At 41.4% G+C, this 24,152-nt stretch overlaps 1 protein-coding gene across 12 annotated transcripts in view; it reads right to left on the bottom strand.

Moving 5' to 3' along the window:
- The window catches only part of TNIK (TRAF2 and NCK interacting kinase), a 469,288-nt gene that overhangs the window by 15,580 nt on the left and 429,556 nt on the right, over positions 1-24,152 (bottom strand). For all 12 annotated transcript variants that reach the window (XM_023737917.1, XM_023737914.1, XM_023737916.1 and 9 more), the window contains 6 exons: positions 15,428-15,557; positions 9,777-9,941; positions 8,505-8,616; positions 7,532-7,702; positions 5,717-5,860; positions 2,725-2,859 (listed from right to left, as the gene is read on the bottom strand). In XM_023737917.1, coding sequence (XP_023593685.1) covers positions 2,725-2,859; positions 5,717-5,860; positions 7,532-7,702; positions 8,505-8,616; positions 9,777-9,941; positions 15,428-15,557 — 857 coding nt within the window. The remainder of the gene's footprint in view (positions 1-2,724; positions 2,860-5,716; positions 5,861-7,531; positions 7,703-8,504; positions 8,617-9,776; positions 9,942-15,427; positions 15,558-24,152) is intronic.

Consider the following 24,152-nt stretch of genomic DNA (forward strand, 5'->3'; position numbering starts at 1 on the left):
GTTGGCAATTCAAATCCACTAGCCGCTCCTTAGAAACTCTACGGGCAGTTCTACTCTGTCCTATAGGGTCGCTGTGAGTTGAAACTGACTCGATGGCACCTAACAATGTAGTAGATTACATTTCCATTCTTGTTTTCTCTCATTTTTTTCTACTTCCTTATTTGCTATTTCCCTATCTCTAGGCATGTGTAAACATTCTGTGAATGCTATAAACTCCCTTCAATGAAAACACAAATAGTCAAATACAGCAGGCAATCTATTACTACCAACTTATTTCTCTCAGAGGCACTCCTCCTGGAATGCTCCATTCTCTCACTATAGTACCAGTACCAGTTTCTGCCTGAGTCTATTCTGGCTCATGGTAACCCCATTGTGTCAGAGCAGAACTGTGCTCCATAGGGTTTTCAATGGCTGATTTTTTTTTTCAGAAGTATATCACCAGGCCTTTCTTCCAAGGCACCTCTGGGTGACCCTGAACCTCCAACGTTTCAGTTAGCAGTCGAGCGTGTTAACTGTTTATACCACCCAGGGACTCCTCTCCCACTATGCTTGGGACTGATTTCTCTCTAGGTCTGTGGCAAAGCTGTCATCTCAGAGTCACCATCATTCTGGACATCTTCTTCATCTCTTTCCTGGATCTCCAGGTTTATTCCTTTATTTTGACAGAACACATTCTCCAGTAGCTTCCTGAGAAACTGTATGGATCATAAATTTTTTGATATCCTGCATGCCTGAAAATACTTTTATTCTGCACTCATATTTGATTCATGACTTGATAGGTTATAAAATACTAGTTGGAAATCATTTTGCTCTCAGAATTTTGAAGTCCTTGCTCCATTATCTTCTAAGCTTTTAGTATTGCTGTTGAAAAGTCCTAGGCAAGGTCACTCTGATTCTGGGTCCATTATATTACAGTTTACATTAAGTAAACTACTTACTTAGTTATGATCTAGCAGCTTTAAGGACTTTCTCATTTCCTGGATACTGAAATTTCATGTTGATACGCCTTGCTGGGGGTCTTTTTTTTTTCCATTCACTATACAAGGTACTCAGTGAATCCTTTAAATCTGGGATTTCAAGACCTTCAGTTCTAAGAAATTTTCTTGTACTATTTCTTTGACAATTTCTCTTTTTCCTAAAACTCATGTTACTTAGATTTTAAATGACTTGGAATGATCCTTTCATATTCTTATCTGCTCCTTTTCTTTTTGTTTTACTTTCTGGGAGATTTCCTCATTTTTATCTTCCAACACTTCTATTACATTTTTTATTCTTGTCAATATATTTTTAATTTCCAAGTGTTCTTTCTTGGTTTCTGAATGCCTCCCCACATCTCTTTTTTTTAAATAGTCACTTATCCTTCTTTTAAAGGACAGTGGTGGCTTAGTGGTAGAATTCTTGCCTTCCATGGAGGAGACCCAGGTTGAATTCCCAGCCAATGCAGTTTATGCACAGTCACCACAAGTCTGTCAGTGGAGGCTTGTGTGTTCCTAAGATGCTGAAAAGGTTCCAGAGGAGCTTCCAGACTAAGATGGGCTAGGAAGAAAGGCCTGGCAATCTACATGTGAAAATCAGCCAATGAAAACCCTAGGGATTACAATGGTCTGATCCCATTGTGCATGGCAGCTAACAACAATAACAACCTTCTTCTTTTATGGAAACAATTTTTCTAATCTTTCTGAAGTTATTATGGTTTTATATTGATTTTTTAAATTATCTTTTGCTTTTTGCTATCACTGTTTCCTCTAAAGTCCTTTCTTTCTGTCTGTTTAGGTCTCCTTCATATACTAATATGGATTTCCACAGTCTCTGGTATAGGTGAGCTTATCGACTGCTGGGCTTCACTTAGGGTAGTTAGGTAGAGAGCTTTTTTATGGCACTCCAAATGTTAGTACCTATAGACCTTTTCTTTCTGGCCATTCAGTTTCTCCAAAGACAAATCCTTCAATCTCTTGCCTAGGGGCATAAGCAAGGCTGCCAGCATTTTGGGAAGAGTAGGAGTAGGAGGATTCTGGTAAGGGTGGGGTCCTCACAATTCAGTAGGAAAACATTCATATCATCCTCATCATCAGATTGGCCTCCTGTCCCTGCTCTTGGCTGTGCTGAACTTTCATCTTCTGTTGCATTAGGGGAAGGTCTGACTGCTCAGGGGGAACTGGGTTCTGTAGGACTTGCTGCTCATCAACTCTCCAACAATCTTCCTGCTCTCCTTCGCACCCCCCAGCTCCATCTCGGATATACCAGGGGCTTCAGATCATGGGCCTTGCTGGATTCTCTTGAGTGACTGGATGGATTTTTATGATTTCTCTTACTGTAGACTTAGAATTTGGCATTTCCTGGCATGCCAAGTCTGTCTCCAATCATCCAAGTACTCCTGTTCAATTTTGTTGACACATCTTGTTTGCTGTCCTTCTCTTTTCCTGGTCCCTTTGTCCTTGTGGGTTTAGGGCATTTTTATTCCTTTATTGTCATTCTAATGGGTCTTTGGGAAGGAGTGAATATAAATCTTCAAACTGTGATCCAATAACTTCATTCTGAATGCATTCTTTTCACCTCAGTCTGACTTGTTTGGAAATAATGCAAACAAACTTAAGGTCCAGCAATGTTTTATATTGGTCACAGACATATCATGAGTATCTGATAGAAAAGTTGGAATGAAACTTAACTGAATAATTCTGATGAAGTGAACAGACCAAACTTAAAATTCCATGACTTTAGACTTACCAACTTTGTAATGTATACAGCCTTCCAAGTCCCCGACAGTGATCCAGCCTTGTTTCTTTTCCACTTCTGGGTCATTGTGTAATATTCTGTTTCTTAACCATGAAAGATAGTAAACTCGTAGCTTATTCTTCTTTCCTGTTGAAAGAAAAGAGCTTTAGTTTCAAGCTCCCTGGGATAGTTTTTTCTCTCTCCTTCCTCATCTCCATTTAATTAATTAATTGATTGGTTTAAAAAACTTTTTTTTTTTTTTTTAGCCTGAAGGCATAATAACCACAAGTTGTTATCTTTGCCAGGACTAACGGTTAAAACAGCTCTAAGTATTTTGGACAAATCATTGCTTCATGATTTGTTCTCTACACTCAGGTGGTTTCTTATTTGAGTGTTGTTCTTGTGTGTCGTCAAGCAGACACTGACTCGCGGTGATCCTACAGAACACAGTACAACTGCCCCATAGGGTTTCCTAAGCTGTAATCTTTATGGAAGCAGACCACCAGGTCTTTTCTGCCGAGGAGTGGCTAGTGTGTTTGAACCACTGACCTTCTGGTTAGCAGCCTAGTGCTTAACCATTGCACCACCAGGGTTCCTTCTTATTTGAGTAAGGTGCTCTTATTCTCTCTTCCTAGGGCAAAGGGTGGCATTTGCTGAACTCAGTACGACCTAACTCTGCAACAGAGTAGTTGACCAGAGTTCCAGGATATTCAAAATCTCCTTACATGAAGGAGTGCTGACAACTGGACATTTCAGCATACACTTATATGTGACTGCCTTTTCCTCACCCTCTAACCCGACAGCAGATGTTAACAGAGAGCTACTTATTGCCCTCCTCTATTACTTTAAAGATGGTAGCTGGCAGTAGTTTTATTTTACTTAACAGAGAAAGGAATTTAAAAAGGAGACAAGAGAAACAAGTTCAATGCAGTGATGCAGGTTCAGAAAACACTGGACAAGTTTCGGGTGTTGAGTTCCATTGAAAGGAAAGTAAAACAAAAATAGGAAAGGAAAGAGGATATGTACTTGGAAAAAAAGTTAAACGTTCCCTTTGGTAAAGTGGTTCTGGAGTAAAGAATTCATAGGATGATAAGGAGACATCTAGACTATATTGAAGAATACACAGGGAACATTTAAATATTCCATTAAATTATCTGCGTACCAGACAAGAAAAGTATGAGTGATGTCCATTGGGGCAGCTCTTCCTAAGTTATCAGAAATTTTAAGGCTGTAGGTTTTATTTTTCTTTGATTTGTCTCAGGCCTCAAAAGCTGCTTTATGTTTTATAGATGAGATATATACTAGAAGAAGAGAATTCACGAAAGCATCGCACACTGGATTTGACATGAGAGTGCATTCACAAATTAAGGGAATCACTGTGCAGTTACTATTCACTTTTAAAGTAACCAAAGGCCTAGAATATGCATTGATCACAATAGCTGGGACAGGCAGGAGGGCCACTGCTTCCTCCTTTCTATGCCCACAGAGGACAGTTCAAGAATCCTTTGCTCCTATTTCATTTTCTCCTTTCCCATCTGTGCCTCATGATAGGAGGAAATGGTTGCACTCTTAAGAATAGGGACATGTCGCTAACAACAAAATGAAGCTGAACGTGACTTTTCAGGTAGTGCTTTCACTTTGGGGAGGTGACTGGCAGATCCGTGTCTTTAATTCTGATTTGGTAGTGTAGCAATCAAGAAAGCAACTAACCAGAACAAAGGATAAGACAGAATTAAACTCAAACAATAATGCAGGTAGAGTTTACTTGGTTAACCCTCAGTTGGAAAGAATAAAAATAGATGAAGCTCTGAGCATTCAACAGGAAGGTAAAGGAAGAGGAAACTGTCTTGCCAAGGGAAGGCATCTTCCTCAAAACAGAAGTACAGCTGGAGAGCTGAACTTCCTTCAAAGTTCAATCCTGCAGCCCTCTGTTGGCTCTCTGCGAAACAATGGCCGACTATGGAGTCATGGTTCTCAGTCTGGGCTGCACTTTGGAAACATCCTGGTAGCTAACGAAGCTATCGATGCCTGGGTGCCACCCTGAGAGTCTGACCCACTGTTCTGGGATACAGCCTGGATTTTCACATCTCCATAAACTAGGAAGAAAGGTCTGGTAGTCTATTTCTGAAAATCAGCCAAAGAAAACCCCATGGATCACAATGGACTATTTGCAACCGGTCACAGGACAGGTGCAGGAACGGGCAGTGTTCCATGGTGCATGCCGTCTCCATGAGCTGAGGGTCAACTGGACGGCAGCTAACAACACCAACCAGGTGGTAATGTGTAGTCGGTACAGCTGAATTCACACTGGATGAGACAGGTGGGGAAGACAGAGGTGTTGTTAAACACCTTCAAACACATCAGAAAGACAGAAAAAAAAAAAACTTTCTTTTAATAGTCATTAACTTTTCAGGTCACATTTTCAACTTGCCAATAATAAGGCCTTCACTTTCATCTCCATCTTTTTTTTTTTTTTAAAGCTCTTTTTGGGAACCAGAAAGCAGCAGAGTGTAGCAGTAACGACGACTCTCACACTCAAATCTCTGTAGAGATTGCCAGCTGAAGTTGCCAGAACATCAGTGGACTACAAGTAAGAGCAGTTCTTGCGAGAAAAAAGACCAGAGAAATTTCTGCTTACAATAGTCCCCATTCCCAGAGGCCTAGATTTTTATTTCTCCAGCGGAGAGTAGATAGCAATGACTGGAGCTCTGACACCTTAAACAGATCCTTGCAGAGTTCTGGCAGAGGTTAAAGGCCTATAAATATACTGCCTTTGTGCTTCTGTCTCTGCCCAATTTAAATTTAATGCAGAGGTGAGACTTTCCTTTGGAAGTCAGAGTCTCTGTGTTACAAAATGTGGGTGATCTTGCCCCGGCTACATTGCTACAATTTATTGCATTGCTTGTTAGCTGGGGAGGGCAGAACTCGCTGTTTCTTCAGAAACCAGGCAATCACCTTTCCCACCTGTGGAGACCTAGAGGCCTCAGTCATCCTAGTGACTTACCTGATATTGTCACAAGGACATTCAGTCCCTCTAGCACATCCATCTGCTGAAATCGCCTTCGGTTGATCAGATTATAGACTTTGCCTTGCCCACTTCGGTCCAAAAGCATCAGGCCATTTTCAGTTCCTACCAGGAGGTTTACACCTGCAAATTTAAGAAGTACCCCAAGAATGACTTTTTATAAGCTTTAATCTTCTGCATCTTGGGTTCCCATAAAACCTAAGGAGTTGCTCTGTAAACGTAAATTAATGGGCAAACAGGCACTACAGAAGCGAATAGAGAAGAGAAGCTCTGATACAGTAATTAAATCACTGTCCCTCTGGTAATGAAATTTTACTGTTTTCTTTTATAAACTGGTAGCAGCATTCATTACATCTAGCCATTTACTACCAAGGATAGAGAGTCCTTCTCAAGAGGAGCCTTAGGCGCAATTGTGAAGCTAGCCCAATTTGCCTTTATTCCTTTCCTCCAACAACCACCTGTTTCTTGTCTCTCTATAAATACCATCCCTATCCCTCCCCAAGATTCACCCTGATCCCTATTCACGCAGTGAGTTCTAGCCCACCCCTCCTTCAACATACAATAGAGTTCCCCATTTCCATACCCCACTGGAAGAAAATCCGTTCCTCCTCCTCACACGTCCCATACCCTCAAGGTTCTGCTCTCTGATAGGGAACTAATAAACCAATCTAAGTGGAAGTTTAATAGCCTGAGAATCATAGAAATAGTGACTGTAAGGGACTCCTCAGATATCTAAATCTAGTCCAGCCTGCCTCCCAGTGCAGTAATCCCCATTACAAAAGCTCTGGCAGTAAGTGGTCTTGTCTGGATAGCTACAATCCTAAAAAGTTCATCTTTAGGAAATTACACACACACACACACACACACACACAAGAGGTACACTGTGCAATGGACCGTATTAATGAATATGGACTTTCTAGCTTCTCTTGCTTGTAATACTTCTACCTTCTGTACCACATGAATATGTCAACACCCTCGTCCACTTGTCAACTCTTTAGATATTTAAAGATGGCTATCTTGTCTTCTTCTTTCCAACTGTCTTTCTCCAGAGGAAAAAGTCTCAGGCCTCTCCATCACACCTCACATGAAATGGTTTCCAGGCTTCTCACTTTTCCCTGCTTACCTCCCAAATGCTCCTGCCCCTTTAAAATTGTAGTGCATAGCATGTTAGATGGGTACAGAAGGGCCATGTCCTTCCTTGATCTGTATGTGGCGTTTATGGTAACACAGACTGCGACTCTGAGTCACATCACACCTAGACAGAGTTTGGGGTCAGCTAAAACCTGCAGATCTGTTTTACAAGAACTGCAGATGTAACTGATGTTTTCAGCTAAACGTAAGGCTCATCATCTGTTGTATTTTCCAAGTTGATCATGCTACCACTAGTTGCGAGGCTTGGGGTAATTCACATAAATATGCTCAGCTGGTTTTTCAGCTGTGAAATGGAAGCAATACCTTTACTCCCTGTGCAGGGTGCTGAGTGGTCACAGAGACAGGATGGGGGGCACATCACACAGTGGGTATGTGTAAGTGGTAGCTAGTTCTGTTGTTGGGCTTTAGCCCGTCACTGTTATGTGACAAGGTGGTTCTGAATCTGATCCCATTGCCCTGGGTAGCAGGGTATTAGCTCTTTCTACATATAAAACTGCTCTTGGTCTCGCCTGAGGCCACAAGAGTCCCAGGTCAGGTATCTAACACCCGTGATGCAGCCAGTGCTCTTCTGATGGTAAGATCCACAGGCTTTTAACGTTCGAGGGGTGGTTCATTAAACAGTAGTAAAAAGCACCGACTTACCCCACAGAGCTGCACAAAGGATTTCTGAGTTGAATCGTTTCTTATATTTTCTGATTTCTGGTGTGTCGCTATGAGGCCGAATGTTGGTTGGGTTTACATTTACCACTGAAATCTTTCTTGCTTCATTGAGTTTGGCCTGTTCTTGCCTAAGAAGTTCGCTAGTAAACAGAGCTTTGAGAAAAAGAATCAGAGAAGTCAGTGGCATCTTAAAAGCTGACCAGTGGAGATGTAGAGAAAGGGTTTCAAAACACTGGGATTTCTCCATGTTTAGTATGCTTTACAGTAAAGGCAGAGAAACTGGGAATGTATCTGTATTTTCTACTTTTTTTTTAGTAGTAAATTGTAAGTCATTCATAGAAGCACTATTTTATCCATTAGCAAAAAAGGCTTACAGATACTATTTGGGTGGTTTAGAAGATTGATACTAATCTTACAAAATTAAACACACCATCCCCACCTCCTATAATGTATGAAGGAAAGATTGACTTCCTAAAATCCCACATTATCACTTGACACATTGGCCTAAGGTGACTTTGATGATTAGTGAGTTGCAGAAGTCTAGAAAGCAAAATGCTCTTCTACATCAGTCAGACCTTCGTGGTGGGAAGTACACACCTAGAATTCAACACAGGGCAACAAGCACTTATGGAGTGCCTACTGCATGCAAAGCATTGTACCCAGAAACTGCTTTTGAGAAATATGTGGTAAATTCAGAGATCTCTGAGAACAGCTTTTTCTAGGGTTCCTGGATACTTCTGGGCTCCTACCAGAAGCAAAATAGAAGAGACGGGGAAAAAAAAGGAAGGAAAGAAATTTGTCTGAGGACTCCTACAAAAATAATGATAATAAAAAACTTCCAGGTAAGACGGGCCTAAGCAGTAAATGGCTTCAACGACTGAACCAATGATTGATTTCCTTATCAGGCCACACAGAAAGTGAAACCAAGCTATTTCTAAAACACCTTCTAGCTTACCTGCTGCTGCCGATTCTTCATCCTCTTCATCTTCATCGGTAGGAGACGTCTGGTATACTCTGGGATCCACAAAGGGGGTAAAGGAGGCTTTGGTGCTGCTCCCCATGCCATACTGATCAAAAAGCAAGAGAAGATTCAGAAGAGAAGATGAATAAATACTGCAGGAGCAAATAATGCTAACAATACTTTGCTCAGGCTTTAAAATGATTACAGACTCTTCAATGTATCCAGCTGTTCACACTCTAATCTCCTGGTCAAAGTGCCCGCCTCTCTCTCCAGCATCTCCTGGTATTGTTACTCACTGGCCACTGTGCATTTCAGGGGTTTCATTAATTATCAGACTGCAGGAGGTACACTGAGCTAATTTCATTTGGAACCATATATGGTACCTAAATATCTCTAAGATCACTGTGGTGACAGAGCATCTCTCTTTCTTTAAGTAAAAGCAATCTTACTGACACAATTGGCAATGGACTAAGTGAGCATGTATACACAGCAGCACTATATCCTGAACACACTCACCCCAGGAGGCTCCCTCTTGGGGCCTTTGGGATCTTCCACTCTGGCCTGGTGATGAAGGTGGATTGGTGTTGGCTAAAAAAGCCTTAATATCTTCAATTCAGGGATGATTTCATCCAGGGACTGCAGAATTTTCCTTCCTATGATAGTTTCCTTAAAGTGATACTTATATCTACATGCCTTATATAGAGACTTCATGAAGATATTAGGTTTGAGGGCAATGCATTTTTTCAACTGTTGGCCTTGAAATCTCTATACCAAACCAAACCCGTTGCCATTGAATCGATTCCAACTCATAGTGACTCTATAGGACAGAGTAGAACTGCCCCATGGGGTTTCCAAGGAGTGCTGGTGGATGTGAACTGCCAGCCTTTTGGTTAGCAGACGAGCTCTTTAATGAGTGTGCCAGGGCCCCAATCTCTATAGGCTGAAGTTTTCATCACTGGCCTGGGAGATAGGAGGTCCCAGTTCTGGTCCTAGCTCTGCCACAAACCAGCTGTGAGCCTTGGTTTGAGTCACTTAGTCTCTCTGAGCCTCAGTATTCTTATCTCTAAAAATAGGTATTGGTCTGGATGTTATTTGAGAACTTTTCACTGCTCTGATTCTATGATTTCCTCCATTTTGAGTATCTGCATCAATAAAACCAACCAAACACATTTCAGGGAGCTTGGCAAAGCCTCAGTTTTGCAGAAAGCAGGGTTCCTGAACCCCAGAAGGAGGACAGAACTGTTGCACCTGCTGCCCAGCACCTACTTCGGTCCCGGAGTCCATCTCCTGGGTATGGGTGGAAACACGCCCCAGGCCCTCGGTTGGGGTTCCAGCTGGAGAATGGCTCTGCTGCACCAGGTCTGGGAGGTTGATGTGTCCGGCGAAACCATTGCTGTCACTGTGGCCAGATCGCTTCTTTTCTCCGGATGTCTGCAGGGCACAACAACAGGGAGCATTAGAGTGGAGCGCAAAGGCCACAGAGCAACATGCCCCTCACATACAAAGGCACTGTGGTAAATGGGCCCACTGGGGTATGGGAGGTAACACTCAAATTTCGACTTTACCTAAGAAAATAAAAAAGAAATAACATTTTTACAAATATTTAGTATACAAATTGACCCTGAGGCCTTATGCTTCTGTGTGAGGGACACTCAGGGGTCACATATGGTGTGTGGGTCCCCTATGGGGAAATGGAAATCCCACAAGGTGGAGGGCCTGAGTGGGATCTGTGTTTCTCAGCACCTCTTTGGTTGTGTGTATGTGTGTGTGTATGTGTACCAGATAACTGGATGTGCAGATCATATTACCAGGTTACAATTAAATAAACCCACAACATAGATTTAAGACTTAAGATACTGCTGGAAAGAAGTGGGGTGAGATAATACTAATAATCCACCTACACGTGTACTACAAGAAAATGGCAGGGATGGTACTTACCCAACTCATTGGACTTTTTGTCAATCTTTAGGTCAAAACAATGAGTAATCAGATCTGACATGAGTTACCAAAAAATATTGAAACAATGAAGAAGGTTATTTGAAAATATGGATTTACATCCGCTCTCTTGAATTTCAACGTCACTGATGTTAAATCATTCAATAAGTAAACATTGTGCCTTGTGATAGTAACCATGAAGTCATCATGACTAGCAAAGCATTTGAAATACTGTTTATATCCCTTTTTAGTGTCTTTTATTAGGTACTTTGGAGTCCCTGGGTGTGACGAATGGTTAAGTGCTTGGCTACTAACAGGAAGGTTGGCGGTTCAAACCCACCCAGGAACACTTCAGAAGAAAGGCCTGGTGATCTGCTTCCAAAAGATCACAGCTATGAAAACTCTGTGGAGCAGTTCTACTCTGAAACACATGAGGTCACCACGGGCTGGAGTCGACTCGACGGCAACTGGTTTGGTTTTCTTTTTGTTTTAAAGGTATTTTATAATGCATATAATGTTCGCACGGGAGGGCAAATGTATGATTTGTAAATAAATAAATACACTGTTTTTTGTGACATGCTCTATGATTTTTACTGAGAGGGTTGTGTGACCTAACAAGTTTGGAAACCGCTGCTCTGCAGAACACAGCCTCACCCCAGAAATCCTAGGGAAGAAAGACAGGATCACTGGACATCTCTGGTCCTTGTAAGCCAACGTCCACACTGTAGACCTCATTAGTGCTGCACTTTCTGAATAGTATTTACGTAGCAGGTTCCTTGAGGTTTCTCAGAGCAGACCTGATTCCTCCCTCTGCCTTTTCTTTCTTTCATTTATTCACCCAACATTTCTGAGCGCCTACAAAGTGTGCAGCATTTTGCTAAACATCTCACGATCATCAGTGAGGCCGTGGCAGATGTACCTCTGCCTTCACTGGCACTGGTGGGGGCAGGGGTCTGTGCCCTTTTTTACCCATCTCATCAGCCTGGCTTCTTCCTTCTGGAGCCTGTCTTGGCCTTGCTATGGCAGCTCTGCACCTGTCTCTGGCCAGAAGCGAAAGGAGGCCCTTGAGAGAGAAAACAGGCTCTCACATTTCTGAAAGGGTGCAGGTAATTGATGCTACCAGGAAGATTGAGAAAGAATTGGAAAGCTTTAGTGTCCTCTCTGTTTCTTGGCAACACGCTCCTGGACTATACACTGTGTGGGAGGGATGTTCTCTGGATTCATTTTGCCACAGTGCTCATGCCTATTCTCACAGTTGAACATTTCATCTTCTAAATTACATTTAGGGAGCTCAGTCCTAATTTATCTTGTTATCCCCTATTTTCTGTGTACCTGGCAGCTTCTCCTTCCAACTTGTGTTCAAATATTGAAAAGCTTTTTAACATTTACCCCGACCTCCCAGTAGCATAAATCACACATTGCCGCTTTAGAATTTTGCACTCTAACTCTCTTTTATCAGCAGCGTTCTGCCTCAAGCCGAAAACTGGTACACACGTACTGGTCATGAAGAGAAACGTGAACGGGCTAACGAAGGGGAACGGCCCGGACGGAGAGAAGCCTGTGGGAATCCTGCAATGACCCCGCAATCTGCCCACTTCTGAGGTATCACCCTTTTGTTCATTTACCCAGTGCCTTCTTATTAAACACCTGCTTTGTGCCAGGCACTCTGCTGGGGCCACAAAGGTACATAAGCAATAGCCCCTGGCCCTCAAGGAACTGGTTAAAAGGCCCCCAACAATTTATCTATGATCTTCAGGCTCTTCACCATCCTCCTGGAGTGGACGCTGAAGCACCGACACTGTGCTTACACTTTATTTACGCAGTAATACCGTGGGCTAGCTTCCACTGTCCCCATCTTACAGATGAAAAAACTGCAATATAAAGAATTTAATTAACTTGGAGGTACTTCACGGAAGGAACCCAGTGACACAGGCTGTAAGTAGTGAAATCAGGATTTGAATCCAGGCTATCTGGCGCCAGATCCCAGGTGCCCTGTTTATACTAGGTGGTTCCGCTCTCTAGCCACAGTCAGGACCGCCTGAGCCAAGTGGGATCAGATTCCCACTGGAATTTCATATTAGGACTGAGAGATACTAGTTTGTCTCTGTCAGGCAGCTGAACGGGGATGAGGTGAGTATCTTGCAATGGAAGCGGGGGGGACCAAGAGCATGTGCATGTGAAGAAGAGAAAGCTGGTCTTCAGAAAGAGAGAAGAAGAAAGGAGAAATGTGGAGGAAAGCAGAGATGAGGGTAGGGTGCAATGGACAGCGAGAAAGCCAGAGACATGCCTAAGAGAAGTCGCCAGAGCGCCTGTCCACTTTTTAGCTCTGGGTCCAGTCCTGTAGGAGGGCCCAATTCACTGGGTTCTTTACAAGAAATACCTCCAAATCTTAACTTCCTTACCCTCCCCCTTACTTTTTTTTTTTTTTTTTTTGCTTAAGTGTCTTCCTTTCCCCTCTTCCCCCCTCCCATTATTTGTAACCAAAAGAGCCTTCATGATGACAAGTTAGTGCCCTGGCTCAGGGTCGAGTAGACAGACACCACACAGATACCAGCTAGTCAGCAAGGAAAGTGCTCTGGACAGAGGCCCATGGGGTCCCAGCAAAGGCTTCAAGTAGGAAGGGAAGGCTGAGTGGGACCCACAGGGGTCTGCTGGGTGAAGAATGGGCAGATGCTGGGGAAGGGAGGATAGCTTTTCCGGCAGACAGGCCCCCGTGAGCATAGTGTTGGATGAGAGCTGGCATGGTGCGTTCTGAAGCTAGAGTAAGGAAAGATCCTATGGGGCTGTAGAAGAGGGAAAGCTGTAACCACGTGTGCAGAGGTGTGTACTACCAGGGGGAATTCAAGTGGCTACCACACACAAAGTCCCTGGGTGGTGCAACTGGTTAAGTGCTCGACTACTCGCCAAAAGGTTAGTGGTTCGAACCTACCCAGAAGCACCTTGGGAGATAGGCCTGGTGATCTGCTTCTGAAAGGTGACAGCCTTGAAAATCCTATGGAGCACAGTTCTGCCCTGCACAAATGGGGTGACCATAAGTTGGAACTGACCTGATGGCAACTAACAACTATGCCCAATATTATGGGTAGTAGATCCAGTATGTTCTGCAAGAACTATCTAGTCTACTAACATGAGAATAACAAGTTGAGTGAGTTCTCCTTAATGTTCATCTTGGGGAACTGAACTAATAGCACCATACAAGCCAATCCTATTGTAAGGAGTTTTTACTTTATTTTCTTATTTTTTTAGGTACATACTTTATCCTGAGTTTATCTTGATGAAGCAGGTGCTATCAACAGATTTCAACTCAAGGTTTGTTATTTTAAAAGTCCACATTTAGGAAAGGTAGAATTTGGAAACTCAGAAGACAAAAAAATTTTTGGTCCCTCAACAAATTAAATTCATATGAGACACTGGTGAATGCTATTTCCAAAGTGACTGGCTGTGGTCTTACAATACTGGAGTGTTTTAAATAGTATGGCACCATTCAGATGTGGCTGGCAACAGAACTGAAAATGTGGATCCAACGGACTCCGTCATAGAGACTCAAGCAAATTTTATTTAAATCACACTAGAAATTGTAGCCCTTTTATTTGGAGTCAGAAAGCAACTCAGTCCAGAACATTCTCGCTCATGTTTTCCCAGGTGGCAAGCTATAGTGATAGAAACCTTCCATACTTCCACTGAAATTATCCATCCACCACAATGAGAGATTTATATACCAGCACTATACAATGTCAGCTTTGCAGCCAAGTCTGTTTTTCATTTTGAACATACATAAACGGATTCTTAAAGCCTACTTGAAAGATTCTACAAGGACATGAAATGAAATTCTAGCAAGTTGCTCTGTGAACCAGTCTTCTAGTTATAGCCCCACTGCCAATTATTACTTCCAAGGCCTTATTCATTTCAAAACTGCAGTTCCTTTCTTTCTTACAAAAATGAGATAACCCTCTTCTCTTTTTGGATAGCAAAGCTTACTATTAGGGTTTCCCAACTCTATTCTGGCTGAGGAAGAAGAATGGGAGATGATGTCTGTCTACATTTCAGAGGGAAGAGTGGGGAGCACTCAAGTAAAAGGAGAACTCAACACTTTGGAGAGAGTGAGAGAAAACAAAATAGTTAACACGGACTGAATGTTAACATGTATTCATTCATTTGATCCTCCCAGCTGTCCTATGACTTATACACTGTTCTCATGAAATTTTATAGACGAGAAAATGGACGCAGGGAGAGGTGAAGTAGCCATTGCCCAATGTTACCAACCATCGCTTTCCGTAAAAGTAAAAACCTGCTCCTGAACTTGCATGGTGGCAATGAAGTAAAAAAGAAGAAAAGATGGATTCTAATTTGTCAAGGAACTTCTGGTTAACAGACACAGTAGGGAATTGCTACATATTGGAAGGATGGCTAAAAGGGAACATGTGGTCCTCTCAAACCAAATGATGTTCCTCAGGTTTAAAAAAACAAAATCCTCCAAACTGCTAAGGTGCATTTTTAAGTACATCTTCTTATCTCTTTGTTCTTCTACCAAAATAGCTTAATGACTTAATTAGAGAAGATAATATCACCATGTCTTGGAACTACTGAGCATTTTCTACATAAAATACACAAAGATAAAACCATGGCAGGAGGAGGCAGAACAAGGCCACTGATGCTATTCAGAGACCATTCATTTCTCTTTTCCTGTTGTAGGAAACATCTGCGTTTGCCAGTTTTATAGCCTGAGGCCCGAATTCTGTATTCCGGTTTGCATAGCTCCTACTGAAGAATTTGGACTAATATAATTAAGTCACTCTACAAAAGCTTAGAAGGATGCAGGAAAGGGGCGGACAATTAAAATCACTCAACCATCTAGAAGCACAGGTTCTCCCCCTCTTCATTCCCCATGCTTAAAATACATGCTGTAAGCATTCTGTGAAAAAACTAACGTAAAAACCACTTAAGAAATGCACTTCTTCTATACAGTTTTTATACCAACTTACCTCTCTTATCATCAAGGTTCCTTCTCTTGAAATACTGGTGCTGAAAGTGTCGGCGTGGGAGGTCTCCAGCCCGTGCGTCCCGACCATCCCCACATTGTACTGCTCGTTGCTCCCAGGAGCTCCCGTTGGTCTGAGATTGGAAGAAATAGTATTCATGATGATGTCTGTTTAGGGAATACCTGTTTCCTGTCCATATTAATTTTTTTGTGGTAAAAATTTATATAATAAAACATTTGCCAATCAACATTTTTTACGTGTACAATTCAGAGACATTGATAATGTTCATCATGTTGTGCGACCATCATCGCTGTTTCCAAATTATTTCACCACCATTAGCAGAATCTCAATGCTCCCTAAGCAAGGACTCCCCCTTTCCCCTTCCTTGGTAACCAGGAGACCCCCGGTAAAATGGATTGGCAGAATAGCCAAAACGATGGGCTCAACTGTGAGGATGACACAGGACTGGGTAATGTTTTGTTCTGTTGAGCATAAGGTCCTAATGAGTTTGAGTTCACTTGATGGCACCTATCTACCTCCCTATTTATCTACTTACCTACCTAAGTGGGATCAAATGTCCCATATCTGCCCCATCCCCACTTGACCACTGTCCACTCAGCAGCCAGAGTGAGCTGACTTTCTGCTCTCCATGCAAAAAAAATGCTGAAGTCAGTGTCAGGATCCACCAAGCTCTGCATGATCTGGTCCCCTCCTTCTTTTCTTTGACCACCAGACACCCCGATCTTTTCCCTCTGCCTGGGAAGCTCTCTCCCACACTGGCTCTTGGCTGGCTGCTTTTCATTCCTCTGGTTTCCTCTTAAGTGCTACTTTCCCCCAAGAAGCCGTCCCTCACCATCTATCTATGTATTATCCCACCAGACCCTCCTCTTCTTTCTCTTCACCCTGTTTCCTGAATTGCTCTCATCAGAATTTGTAATTCTTTATCTTTTTTATTCTCTTTTACTTTCTCCCTTTCTCACTGGAACATATGCTTGTGAGAGCAGTGTCCTTGCCTCTCTGTTTGCCACTGTACACCCAGTACCCAGTACAGAGATGGGCACACAGTAGGAGCTCAAAAGTTAATCATTAGATAAACAGGGTTTCCACTATTTATGAGGAAGAAATATCAATTAAGGGCATTCTGGTTTACTGGGGCATCCATCAACTGGGCTGTTTAGCTCAAACAATATTCAGTAGTTTTTTAAACCTCTGTAATGACCCCAACCACCATCCATCCGTCAATTTGTTGTACTATGGTGGCTTGTGTGTTGCTGTGATGCTGGAAGCGATGCCACGGTACTTCAAATAATAGCAGGCTCATCCATGGTGGACAGGTTTCAGCAGAGCTTCCAGACTAAGACAGATTAGAAAGAAAGGTCTGGAGATCTACTTCCAAAAATTAGCCAATGAAAACTTTATGGATTACAACAGAAGACTGTCTGACTTACTTGCTGTGGACATGGCAACAAGAGGGATCAATCGCTGGAAGAGGGCATCATGTTTGGTGAAGCAGAGGGCCAGCAATGGCAAGGCAGACCCTCAGTAAGATGAACTGGCACAATACCCACAACAATGAACTCAAACATGCCAGTGATGGTGAGGATGATGCAGGACAGGGCAATGTTTCGTTCTGTTGTATATAAGGTCACCATGAGTCAGAGTTGACTCGATAGCAGCTATCTATCTATCTAATGATCCCACACTGTGGTACATTTACTTCCAGTTTGTTTTTTGCTCTTGTGTTTAAGATATAATGGGACCCTTGTGCATTGCTGGTGGGAATGTAAAATGGTGTATCCACTGTGGAAAATAGTTTGAAGGTTCCTACAAAAGTTAAACATATAATTACCGTATGAACCAGCAATTCTACTCCTAGGTATGTACTTAAAAGAACTGCAAGCAGGGACTCAAACAGATACGTGTGCATACACGTCCATATCAGCATTATTCACAACAGCCAAAAGGTAGAAAAGACCCAAATGTCCATCAACAGATGACTGGATGAACAGTATGGGATATACATATGGAATATTATTCAGCCATAAAATAATGAGGGTCTAATACACGCTACAGCATGGATGAACCTTGAAAACATTATGCTAAGTGAAATACATCAAACGCAAAGTGAGAAATATTATATGATTCCACTTATATGAAATAGCTGTAACAGGCAAACACAGACAGACAGGAAGGAGATTAGAGGTTACCAGGGGCTGAGGAGGGGAGGGGGAGTGAGGAGTTAATGCTTAATGGGTACAGAGTTTCCACTTAGGGTGATGAAAACATTTTGGAAATAGTTGATGGTTGTACCACATCATGAATGTAATTAATGGCACTGAATTATACATCTAAAAAAGGCTAAAGTGGCAAATTTTACATTATATATATTTTCCCACAATAAAATTTTTAAAAATGAAAAAAAAAAAAACAAAAAACAAAAAGGCAAAAACCAAAATGATACAATGGGAGAAGGTAAGAGGATCTTGGCACAGCCCAATAGCATGGACCTACTGTTTTCTGTGTGACCTGTGCACACAGCATCAGGGCTCAAAAAGTCATAAATGACTTCCCATAATGAGCTTCACGATGACTATCAGGTGAAACGTCTTATTTGCATGACAGAGAACTTCTACTTAAGAACTCAAGGATATTGATAACAAGACAGGTCCTGTGGCTCACCCACAGGTGCAGGCTTGATACAAGGTGGCTTCAGAAAGAGGGAGTAGTTGTTAGTGTAGTACTGATTAATATCCTACTTTCCCAGCTGTCTCCCTTTTCAAGTGGGTTTTGTAAAAGCAGAAAAGGTACCAGGGCCTGTTTTTCTTGTTAGGTGCATTAATTACATCCCTTAGCATTTGTTCTGCTATTTTTAATTGTTTCTTGTATATTTAAAAATTATCTTTGGCCTCTTGGATTTTACTAAAGTTCACTGGCTTGATTAAAACACTCCATCTAGCAAGAAACATGCCAGATTTATGATATCTCTAGGGCAGAGAAAAAATATTTCAAGGATTTTCATCCAAAAGGGAGAGGGAAAAAGAAGGTGAGTCCAGATAAGAAATGGATAGCAAGACACTTACTACTTTGAAGTTACTAAACAGGTGCAGTGGATTGAATGAATGTAAATATGGGAAAACAAAAAGTCTCACAACTGGACCAATAAGCAACATCATGATAAATGGAAAAAATATTGAAGTTGTCAAGGATTTCATTTTACTGGGATTCACAATCAATGCCCATGGAAGCAGCAGTCAAGAAATCAAATGACATATTATTGCATTGGGCAAATCTGCTGCAAAAGACCTCTTTAAAGTGTTCAAAAGCAAAGATGTCACTCTGAGGACTAAGATGCACCTGACCCAAGCTGTGGTATTTTCGATCACCTCGTATGCACGCAAAAGCTGGACAATGAATAAGGAAGACTGAAGAAGAATTGATACCTTTGAATTATGGTGTTGTCGAAGAATACTGAATATACTATGGACTGCCAGAAGAAGGAACATATCTGTCTTGGAAGAAGTACAGCTAGAATGTTCCTTAGAAGTGAGGATGGTAAGACTTCATCTTACATACTTTGGATGTGTTATCAGGAGGGACCAGTCTCTGGAGAAGGACATTATTCTGGGTACCTTCTTCCAAGACAGATTTGTTTGTTCTTCTGGCAGTCCACGGTATATTCAATATTCTTCACCAACACCATAATTCAAAGGCACTCATTCTTCTTCAGTCTTCTTTATTCTTTGTCCAGATTTGCATGCATACAAGGCAACTGAAAACACCATGGCTTGGGTCAGGCATACCCTAGTCCTTAAAGTGACATCTTTGCTTCTGAACACCTCAAAGAGGTCTTTTGCGGCAGATTTGCCCAATGCAACGTGTCATCTGATTTCCACACAGACTGAATAAAAGGTAAAAATCTGTATTTCTTCCTTAGTCAATTTTCCACTACAACAGCGAACAATTTCTCTAAGATAGTCCAAGGTTGTTCTGTAGTGTAGGGTTGGCCTGTGTATATAGCTGCTCATTCTGCATACCTTGTATTAACTGCCCACACCATTAATAGTGCAAAGAGCATGCTGTAGGGTCAAAATAACCCTATTGCCGAAATGGTGTTTTCAGTGAGATGAGACCACAAGGCAAAGGTGTCCCTACCACATTCATTTATTATGTGACTGCTAAGGAGTTAATTCCTTATTGCTTTCTTGGCTATTTATTTACACTTCTAGTTCGCAGCATTTATCAGTGGTATCATGATCTCTTCTAGAACTAGACCTTACTTATCTTTGAATCCCCAGTATCTACTCAGTACTGGCATATCACCGATCCTCCAAAATGTCCACTGAATTGAATAAGATTAGAGTAATCTTAGTTATCTTCAAGTTTCAAAACATATGGCTCCTTCAAAAAGGGTTGTGTGCAAATGTAAGTGTATCTTGATGCTTTTAGCGTTTTACTTGGTAAGCTTAGCCAACTAGTTATAACAGTCATATCTGAAGAAGCAACCCTATTCATAAGGCATTGAGGATTTGTGGGTGTTTATTTCCAGGTCCACTTAGTAGACATGCTGGTTTTTCTATCTGCTGAAATATTTTTGAGTCTCTTTGACAAAGACTTCTCCAGTCTTTCCTTGATCTTTGATCTTTCATTTCTCATTTAGCATATGGCTTGCTATACGTATCTTTGCCTGACGAGTAGATTTTAATTTTTTTGGGGGGCAGGGATTCCCATCATAGTACTAGAGACAACTTGTTGATTGAATAAACAAACATCAGGACACAAAAACTAGTATGTGCATTCTGTGCGTGTGCATGCATAAACATTTGTATTGTTACTTGTATATACTGATTAGCATCTAAGGTCATATGTAAATTTATGTACGTATATGGTAGAGGGTTTCACCTTGATAAACCACCCTTGGTGAGGTCACTTGTCTATTTGTGCAAGTCATTACTTGTACAGTGTGGGGAGGTGAGTTTAAAAGGAGGAAACAAGTTATAAACAGAAGTATTTAGCTTTGGAAGACAATGGATTATCTAGATAGTAGCACTAAACTGTACCCTAAATTCTTTGTATTACTTTATGCTGATTATGCAGCTGATGAATCTACATGAGGAGTGCCTTTAATCTAGGTTTCAAATCCAGGAAACATTTGAGATTTATCAAGATGAATGTTGTATTTACCTGAATTTTTGTGTTACCACGTAGTTTGACATAAGGTAATGGCTTTGGATTCCTGAAAATTCCCACAAATTTCTACATGTCTCAAACCACCTCTTTACACATTTCTTTTGAAAAGGCAAAATGCAATCTAAGTTCATCTTTCTCGAAGTGCAGAACATTTTTAAATTATGGAATAGGGCTTCTGGATTGTGTCTGCCATTGTTGATATCACCTTCTTTCCCACCTGGCTTTTGTGAAACAAACTTTTCTTACTTTTCGTTTTACCTCTCTGTTCCCTGTCTGTTACTTTTATGGGCTTAGAGCTCAGAGCTCTGCCATTTCAATCTTTATGAACCCCTTAGCATTTTGTTCATTCATTCATAGATATACTTATTAAAATATTACTATGTGACATGCATTATGCTAGATGCTAGAAAAAACATAAAACAAAAAAGACACAATCCCCAACTTCCATAGGATCATTATCTACTGGGGTTAAGAGACTAATAAGGTATATAAAGTGATGGGTAAAGACAGAATAATTAATTCATCAATACAATATTTCTAGTTTGGTGCACATAGCTAAACAGAAGAGCAGGGGAGCAATATTAATTGGAAGTTATTTCTTTTCTCTCTTCTTCCAGTGTCTTCACAACCCCTCCCTCTGCATGGGTTCTTTTCCCTAATCAATAAACATGATCAGGTCTCTCCTTTTCCTCACTGCATTAAAAAGTCTCCCGTGACACTAACCTGCATGTAACACCCATACCTAAATTTCTCTCTTTCCTTTCTTAATTAAAGTTCTCCTCAAAAAGATCTCCATTTCCTCCAATTTCCTCCTCAACCTACTGTGTCATTCACTCCTCAAACCATTGCTATGTATACTTGACTTTGAACACCCCAAGGAACTCTGCAGGTCATCTGTTAGCTCCCAGATTCCCTGGCTACTCTTTGACACTTACAGTGTAGGGCTTCTAGCCTGTGTCTGCCATGCTGATCATTCCCCTCTGTCCTCCTCTACTCCCCTGGCTTTTGAGAGACAACCTTTCCATCGTTTTCCTTTTACCTCTTTATTCCCTGTCTGTTCCCCTTTGCGGGCTCTTTTAAAATACTGGTGGTCCCAGGATTCTGCTTCATTCTAACTAACCTTTTTGTACACTCTTGTCTATGATTATTATTGTAACCATCACCCATGTGCAGAACACTCGTATGAGTAATTCATTTATTCAGCTTCCTGCTGGATAGTTCCACCTGGGTGGGCACAGGTTACTCCAACTCAATCTGTTCCAAACTAAACCCATCATCTTCCTTCCTAAACTGATGCTTCCTCCTGTATATTACAAGCCATTTAGTTTCCCATGCTAGAAACTCCATGGTCATCTTGAATTCCTTTCTCTTATCTGCTCCTCTCATTCAATCTAGGTCTTGCCAATTCTTCTTCCTCAAAATCTTCTTCTGCCTCAAATCTTTCCTATCCTTTCTGTGATTGTTCTAGTTAGGTCTACTTCCTCCTTTATTTGAATAAGTCTTCCTGCTGGTCACCCATCTCCACTCTGGTCCCCCTCATATCCATCTCTTATAGCCAGCAAAATGAACTCTCTAAAACATACTTCTGCTTTCAATCTTCGGAAGCTCCCCATTAACCACAGGATAAATTTGATAGATTATATAGATTACAGACCCTCCATTATCTGGTTTGTGCTTATTTCGCTAATTTTTTTTTTTTTTTTAAAAAACTAAATCCTGCTTCCCACTTCTAACTTTAGCTACATCTAACTTCTAGTAGTTACCTCAAACATCTACCCAAATCCTTGGTGACTTGAGTTGGTCCTCTCTCCCTGGAAGTTTTTTTCCATTTCCCGCTTCCCCTGGCTAACTCATCCTTTAAGATGCTATTGAGGTACCTCCAACCCTGACCTGGCCTCACTGGGAGGGTTTAGGTGGCTCTCCACTCTGCTACCACATTACCCTCAGCCTGTCTCCACCACTGCACTCACTCAACTGAGTCCTGCTATTATCAGATCTCATAAGCCTTGGTATTTTCAGTGCCAAGCACTGGGCCTGGCATGTAAGTAGCATCCAGTAAATGTTTACTAAACCACTGAAGGCTTGGTTGAATGCCTCTAGTAGAGATTTCATCCAAACTTGTCATCAAGATATAGCTATTCTATGAGTTGATAAGCAGTCAGCTACAAGGATAATTATTAGCATGTTTAAAATGTCCTGAGCAACTGACGTTAAGTTTTTCCATTTTAAAAATTGAAAAAGATATGCAAAAACAATTTTCTTATAATTAGGTTATTATTAGAGGATAAGAAAAATCTATTCGGATATCTCATAGAGATCTATAGCACAAAGAGTGAACCATAATGTATACAAATTTAAAAAAAAGATTTAGAAGGTCCCAGGATCCCAGAAAAGAATGCAGACTGTGACGAGAGAATCTAACAGTATTACAAATGTATTTAAAAAAGGCTTGAGGGACATTACTGGCACTTATTGGGAAAAAAAAACCCAGAAAATAACAAATGTTAGAGAGTTTGCAGGGGGATTGGAACTCTTATGCACTGCTAGTGGGAATGTAAATGGTACTGCCATTTTGGAAAATGATATGGTGTTTCCTTAAAAAGCTAGAAATAGAAATACTATATGATCTAGCAATCCCACTACTAGGAATATACCCTGGAGAAATAAGAGCCGTCACACGAAGAGACATATGCACACCCATGTTCATTGCAGCATTATTCACTATAGCAAAAAGATAGAAGCAACCTAAATGCCCATCAGCAGGTGAATGGATAAACAAACTATGGTACATACACACAATGGAATACTACATAATGATAAAGAAGAATGACGAATCTGTGAAACATTTCACAACATGGATGAATCTGGAAAGCATTATGCTGAGTAAAATAAGTCAATTACAAAAGGACAAATACTGTATGAGACCACTATTACAAAAACTTATGAAAAGGTTTACACACAGAAAGAATCTTTGATGGTTACGAGGGAGGGGAGGGGTGGAGAGGGAAAAACATTAAATAGTATATAGGTGGCAACTCTGGTGAAGGGTAGGACAGTACACAATACTGACTGGGGAAGTCAGTGCAACTTGACCAAGGCAAAGTCATATAAGCTTCACAGACACATTCAAACTCCCTGAGGGACTGAGTTACTGGGACTGAGGGCTGGGGACCATGGTCTCGGGGGACATCTAGCTCAACTGGAATAACATAGCTTATAAAAAAAAATGTTCTACGTTCGACTGTGGTGAGTAGCATCTGGGGTCTTAAAAGCCTGTGGGTGGCCATCTAAGATATATCTACTGGTCCCATCCTGGCTGAAGCAAAGGGGAATAAAGAAAACCAAAGACACAAGGGAAAGATTAGTCCAAAGGACTAACAGACCACAACTACCACAACCTCCACCAGACTGAGTCCAGAACAACTAGATGGTGTCCAGCTACTACCGCCAACTGCTCTGACAGGGATCACAATAGAGGGTCCCAGGCAGAGCGGGAGAAAAATGTAGAACAAAATTCAAATTCACAAAAAAAAAAAAAAAA

This window comes from Trichechus manatus, unplaced genomic scaffold (genome assembly GCF_000243295.1).
Source record: "Trichechus manatus latirostris isolate Lorelei unplaced genomic scaffold, TriManLat1.0 scaffold00110, whole genome shotgun sequence".
In the NCBI taxonomy this organism is placed as follows: domain Eukaryota; kingdom Metazoa; phylum Chordata; class Mammalia; order Sirenia; family Trichechidae; genus Trichechus; species Trichechus manatus.